Source organism: Canis lupus, chromosome 1, assembly GCF_011100685.1.
Source record: "Canis lupus familiaris isolate Mischka breed German Shepherd chromosome 1, alternate assembly UU_Cfam_GSD_1.0, whole genome shotgun sequence".
Lineage (NCBI taxonomy): Eukaryota > Metazoa > Chordata > Mammalia > Carnivora > Canidae > Canis > Canis lupus.
Genome location: NC_049222.1, coordinates 48,892,825 through 48,899,859, shown reverse-complemented (window position 1 = coordinate 48,899,859; position 7,035 = coordinate 48,892,825). Strand labels below are relative to the sequence as shown.

At 43.5% G+C, this 7,035-nt stretch overlaps 1 protein-coding gene across 11 annotated transcripts in view; it reads right to left on the bottom strand.

Annotated features, from left to right (window-relative positions):
* Positions 1-295: 295 nt before the first annotated feature.
* The window catches only part of LOC111095876, a 59,771-nt gene continuing 53,031 nt past the window's right edge, over positions 296-7,035 (bottom strand). For all 11 annotated transcript variants that reach the window (XM_038526466.1, XM_038526462.1, XM_038526467.1 and 8 more), the window contains 3 exons: positions 3,937-4,170; positions 2,922-3,008; positions 296-576 (listed from right to left, as the gene is read on the bottom strand). In XM_038526466.1, coding sequence (XP_038382394.1) covers positions 458-576; positions 2,922-3,008; positions 3,937-4,170 — 440 coding nt within the window. In that variant the 3' untranslated portion in view covers positions 296-457. The remainder of the gene's footprint in view (positions 577-2,921; positions 3,009-3,936; positions 4,171-7,035) is intronic.

Below are 7,035 nucleotides of genomic sequence, written 5' to 3'. Positions count from 1 at the left end.
GAGTGAACTCTGCCGTGGGCATTTCCATCACTTGACACTGAGCTTCTTAGCAATAGCCAGAGGTGGGACTTTTTGGCAAATACTGTTTATCCATCTTTGAAATGAGACATTGATTGCAAGCAGACTTAAAAGGAAATTCCTGTAAAAGCATTTTTTCAATCATAGTCTTTGTTTTTTTTTTTTTTTTTTTTCACTTGCCCATAGCTTTCTGGAAAATTCTACTTTTGACAGAATTTTCTCATCATTGTTTTCAGTATAAATTTGTTTTGTTTTTTATTCATGGAAAGTTCAGGGGGGGAAAAATCCCTTTGGTAGCTTTTGAGATACGAGAATATGAAAAAAATATACTTTTTCCAATTAAAAGAAATCTTTGGCCTTATTTTTCTTTTTAATAAAAACTTTTGCATTTGAGGACTGGAGTAGACTCTTAGCAGTTGTTCTCAGCATTGGCTCCATGTTAAAACTCCTCGAGGGGCTTTAAAAAATGTTGATGCCCGAGGTGTCTGGCTGGCTCAGTCACTGGAGCGTATGACTCTTGTGGGTTCAAGCCCCACAAGAGATTGGTGTAGAGATTACCTAAAAATAACAATTTTTTAAAAAATAAAGTCTTTATTTGGGTGTAGAAATTACTTAAAATTGGCTGTAGCAATTACTTAAACATAAAATCTTTTTTTAAAAATAAAGTTGGGTATAGAGACTACTTAAAAATAAAATCTTTTTTTTAATAAGGGTTAGATGTAGGGATTACTTTAAAAAAATTTTTAATAGTCTTTTAGAAAAAAAAATACAGATGTCTGAGTCCAAAGACTCCAGAGAAATTGGTCTGGGTCCAAGTAAGGCTCTGGAATCATCAAAAGCTGCCAGTAGCTCTGAGCACTACTGTCCTAGGACACTACCACCCCAATCTCCAAACTTGGAAAAGGATACAGTGGTTTGGAGATTTCAGAAGGGAAAAATCAACTCTTACTGGGAGTAGTTCTTCCGGTTGAAAGAAAAATAGTTATACTTACTACTGAGTAAACCATACAACTCTGAGAAAGACTTGAAGGAAATGTAACCAGAAACCCTTCAAATCCTCCCCCGCCCTCTCCCCTCCACACACACAACTGGTCAAGGATCACTAGTATCAGGACACATCACTCCTGTTGCTCTGGTAGAGACTCATTCTCCTCACTAACATTTAAGAGGAATCTTCCTCCATCCCACTGCCATCCCCCCCACCCCCCAGCCTCAGACATTCATGTGTGTGGGCATCAAAGATTGAGAGACTCTAGAGGACCAGCTGTTTTCCCTGCTCTGTGGCCACCTTCTCTCATCATCAAGTCTTTTCCTGAACTCTTGTAAAAGTCTTCTAAATGGCTCCTCTATGGGGGTCCCTGGGATAGTCTTTTCTCTGGTCACACTAAGAAGGTGAATGCCAAGATACACCACAGAGAAGACCAGACCCAGTGCCACGTCAGAAATGTCTTCTCCCTTCTGGTGAAGTCCCCAAACTGGAACATGACTCTGCCTTCTCCTCCCTCCTGATTCTGGGCTAACACCTGGATGGGCCCAACTAGTGAAGCTGCTGCCATCTGATGACACCCTGTTGCCATTAGCTGCAAAGTCAAACCACCAGCAAACCATGCCTGCTTCATGATCACAGATGGAAATTCATGGATTCAACCAGCCTTGACTGGCTGTCCCCGACAAGCTGGCCAATGTGGAGGGAATACTGACTTTATTTATTTTCTTTACAAGATTTTTTATTGATTGATTAATAAGAGACACACACAGAGAGAGGCAGAGACAGGCAGAGGGAGAAGCCAGCTCCCTGTGGGAAGCCCAATGTGGGACTCAATCCCAGGACCCGAGGATCACGACCTGAGCCAAAGGTAGATGCTCAACCAAATGCCCGAGAATACCAATTTTAATAAGCCACAGCCACTGCCCTCATAGAGAGAGAAGCAAACCACTGCAGGAGACATCCCCGGGGCCTGGTTATCAGCCTTGTTTGAGCATCAGGGCACCTGAAAGTCCTAAGAAAGTGTCTTGATCTCTAGGAAATGTTAATATGTTGACTGTAAAACAGCTGCATGATTTTGTACCAAATCAAATGGCATCACAGAGTAGATTTCAACAGAGACAAATGCCAGTGACAAATTTTTTTCTTTTAAAGATCTTATTTACTTATTCATGAGAGGCACAGAGAGAGTGAGAGAGAGGCAAAGGCAGAGGCAGAGGGAGAAGCAGGCTCCCTGTGGGGAGCCTGATGCAGGACTCAATCCCAGGACCCCGGGTCACGACCTGAGCCTAAGGCAGACGCTCAACCACTGAGCCACCAGGTGCCCCTATGTCAGTGACAAATTAATAATAAATATGAAGGGTGGGGCTTAAAATGAAGAAAGTTCTATCTCTCAACTTAAATTTGTCCGTGAATCAAGAAAAGACCACCTTTCTTCTGTTTATTTTTTTTTCTTTTTTTTTTTAAATTTTATTTATTTATGATAGTCACACAGAGAGAGAGAGAGAGAGAGGCAGAGACACAGGCAGAGGGAGAAGCAGGCTCCATGCACCGGGAGCCCGACGTGGGATTCGATCCGGGGTCTCCAGGATCGCGCCCTGGGCCAAAGGCAGGCGCCAAACCGCTGCGCCACCCAGGGATCCCTGTTTATTTTTTTTAAAGGTTTTATTTATTCATGAGAGACACAGAGAGAGGCAGAGACACAGGCAGAAGGAGAAGCAGGCTCCCTGCAGGGAAGCCCCATGTGGGACTCAATCCCAGGACTGAGGGTCATGCCACTGAGCCACCCTGATGCCCTGCCTTTCTTCTGTTTAGCCACAGAACACTGGAGAGCAGTTGAGGAACACCAGGAGGCTCCCTGGGAAGACATTAGGAGCCTCTCAGCTCTTTGATGGTCACATCCACACTACACAGTTACCTTCACTGTCGCAGGACAGCCCCAGACAGGGCTCCTGTGTGATGTATGTCCCACAGATGTCTCCTTTTCTGGGGGAAAGTAGTTTCTCTATTGAAAAAAAGCAGTACAGAAAATGTGTACATATTTTACTCATTTAATGAGCTCTGAGTAAAGTCGATAATCTGTATTATAGGGCTCACTGCTGAAATGCCATGTGAACTCTCAGAGTCGGCCTTCTTTATATTTTCAACCTGACCATGATTAACACAGAACGAAGTATGCAGGAAGGCAAACAAACTACAAAACTAAAAGGGGAGAAGATGTCCTGTCTGGGACTCCTGTGGGACATGGCCAGCATCTCCCCAAGGTCCTCTTGTTGAGGTCTGGCTGTGGGATTCTGCAAGAATCTGATGTCTGCAAGAGCTGATGATTTCCTCGGGCCATTTTGTTGACAATTCCAATTTTAGGATTGCAATGTAACATTGTCTCACTGTCCCTGTACAGGCTGTTCATATTTCCTTTTTGAAACCATGTCTTGTCTCCTCCCATGGCCAGCAAAAGGTCAGAACCTCCTGCCCAGATGGCTCCAGCCATTTTTGGGGAAGGCTGTGGGAAGTCTGGCCTCTTTCTGGATAGCTTCATGGACATTGAACAAAGGTCTGTTACACTCGTTTGGGAAGAGGTTCCTCAGGCTTGAGTATGGGATGGATTCTATAACACAGTCTGTTATGTGTTGTCAGGCTTAAGCAAACACCCTCCACCCTGCTCTCAGATTTCCTAGTTATCTGCAGAAATCCCCTTGAGTTAAGAAACATCTTAACGCATCAGTGTATGTGTGCCTATCTGAAGACCTGGCTTTTTATTTGAAGTGTCTCCAATTAGAGAAAATGGGAACTAAGTGACTTTCATTTAAGGAAGTTCCATCTGCCTATCATATTAAGGAGAGTTTAAAAATGAGAAGGAAGAAAAGAACCGCCAAAAAAAAGTAATTTCCTCCTTGACAATTATTTCTGAATAGGAACTTGAGCAATCTTACCCAAGAAATTCAGAGTTTTGTCCCAGTGAACTTGCTCAGGGGTGCATAAACAGATGCCCACCCTGATGGTGCGTAGGTGGGCGCAGGGCAGTCCACTGTTGTGTATAGAGTGCTTTGCTGCCCACCCCAAGCCCACCAGGCTTCCTGCAGCTTTCCTGGTATTCACCTCCAGTGATTCAGTCTTGAGAATCTGCTGCTTCAAAAAACCTGCCATTCTCTTCCCTTCGTCTTTATCTGTAGATTTTAACATAAGGGGGAGAGCTGATAGTAATCCCTTGACAAAGAAACAAATGCAAGCATACTTTCTGTCAATGCAGAGAGAGAGAGAGAGAGAGATGTAACATATATCTCCATATATCTATCGTTCTGGGCTGAATTATGTCCCCCACCAAATTCATCTGATGAAACCCTAACTCACAGTACCATAGAATGTAACCATACACGACTTTTATAAAGTGATTAACTGAAAAACGCAGCCATTCGGATGGGCTCTGAGCCAATATGAGTGATGTCCTTATAAGAGGTTAGATGCATAAAGAGACACCAGGAATGCTCCCACACAGAGAAAAGACCAAGTGAGGACACAGGGAGAAGGCAGCCATCCGAAAGCTAAGGGGAGAAGCCCTCAGGACAAACCAACCCTGCAGACACCTTGATCATGGACTTTCAGCCTCCAAAACTATGAAAAATACATTTGTGTTGCTTAAGCCCTCCCTCCCCCCACCAGTTGGTGGTATTTTGCTGTGATAGCCCTAGGAGAGTGTGTGTGAGTGTGTGTGCGTGTGCATGTGTGCATGTATGTACCAGCACAATGTGAGGAGGTGATAAAAATGAGTGGTTAGTTGCAAGGCAAAGCCTTCTCATTGAGTTAATTCTAGACGACTGAGTCAGTGATTATGTCGCTCAGGGGAAGCCCTCTGACAAGGATGTTGAGTGAAAAGTCCCATCTTTCCTGATCCATTTGTCAATCCATGGAGTTCTGACAGGAACATTAGCTCCCCTCATTAACACTGAAGAACCAGAGACAGTTTCTGGAAGAGTTAGATTTGAATTCCAACTGTTAGAACCAAGATATACATACTGTCAGTAGCTAATAACTGGGGAAACCAAAATGATGGGATAGGATTGTGATACACACTTCCTGAGTTTGAGAACAGCATCTTTTTTTGATATGTATATGTAAAGAGAGACAGACAGAGACAGACAGACACACAGACAGACGGAGTGAATACAAATAATATCAGGACTAAATTTACAGCAGTACCCAGTTCCACCCCTCTAGTCCACAGAGAAAGTCATTCTTTTCTGGAATTAGTAAACATCCTACTCAAAGTTTTATACATTCCACCCTTCAACTTTGCATCCTGAAAATTCCCTTGTATATAATGTGTAACCCTAAGTACTGACTTTTTTTTTAACACCTACAACCAAATGATTTTTATTTTACATCTCTACAGTCTATTTTTTTTTTAAGATTTTATTTATTTATTCATGAGAGACACAGAGAGAGAGGCAGAGACATAGGCAGAGGGAGAAGCAGGTTCCCCACATGGAGCCTGATGCAGCAGTCAATCCCAGGACTCTGGGATCATAACCTGAGCCGAAGGCAGAACGCCCAACCACTGAGCCACCTAGGTGCCCCTCTACCATCTATTTTAAATTGTATCATCATGAACACACTGAAAAATGCATCAGGGGCTCTTGGTGAGAAATACCATATCATCACGGAGCTGCTTTAAAATAAAAACTCGCACAAGCAAGAGATTAAATCAGTGCTTTTTAAAATCAGTACTTTCAGCGCAATGCAAAGTTGTCCTCATGACATGAGTACAAAAACCATGAGAACAACTGACGGAGTCATGATTTGTTTCAGGCCTCTATTCCTGGATATACACCACGCCAAAACTCAGTCTCTCAAAACAACAGCAATTTCCAATTTCCCCTGATCCTGTGGATAGCTAGGCCGCTCCTCTACTGGTTTCACGGGGCTCACTCAGATGACAGCATTCTGCTGGAGTGTCACTCAGGTCTATGGGTGGGCGTCAGCTGTGGGCTGAGAGGCCTGGCCTCTCCTCCTCTAGGAGACTACACTGGTTTCCCATGAAGCAAGGTGGAAGCTTCCAGTTCAGGAGGGGTCCAGGCTCCAGAACTTTTGCTACAATTGACTAGTCAAAGCAAGTCATGACACCAGCCCAGTTTCGAGGAGTGGGGAAGTAGACTCCATCTCTTCGTGGGAGCAGCTGCAGAGAATTTATAGCCACATTTAATCAACCACAAGACTGCAGCAGATTCAAAGTCACTCCACTTTCTCACTTGATGAGCCAAAAGGGGTGAGTCAGGGAAACAGTTCTCCTGAGCTGATGCTCGTCTGTGGAGGGAAACTGAGGCCCAGCCTTCCTTCCTAGCCAAGAATGAACCTGCTGCTTCCAAGATGGCCTTGGTGCCCACAGTTGCAGAAACAGATCCCATTATAGAATCAATAGATCATTTATTTACCCAGAAAGTCTGAAAGTAGTTGACATCACTGGTTCTCACAACTGGCTGCACATTGGAATTCTCCAGAGAGTTTTTAAAAATACTGATGTCTGTCTGGGTTCCATCTCCAGAAATTACAATTTCACTGGTATAGAATGTGGCCTGGGTATTGGGTATTTTTAAAAGCTCCCTAGGGGGTTCTAATGTGCAGCAAAATGTGTGAAGGACCAGTGTTTAAACTTGAAACTGCCTTTTCTCAATTGGCAAGAAAGATTCAACTTATTGATTCTATCTACCTGGTCATTTGTGATGTGGAAGTGGAAAAATGATGTTATATACACACATACACACAGCACAGCACGTTCTGGTAGACAGTGATATAGGAAGCTTGCTTTCAAGTGTTTAAGGATTTGCAATGGGTATTCTGTGGAGAACTGAGCTCTTAATGAGGAATAAGACACCCTGTGGGCAAACAGCCGAATCTAAGTTTGAGAACAAGCTAGAGTGTCTTGTGGTCCATTTGGTTTCCTTAACCCAGGGCCACTGGAAGTGAGTCACCAACAGGGGAATACCACAATTATCTGAAAAAATAAAATAAAACTAACAAAGCCTCTATATAGTCAG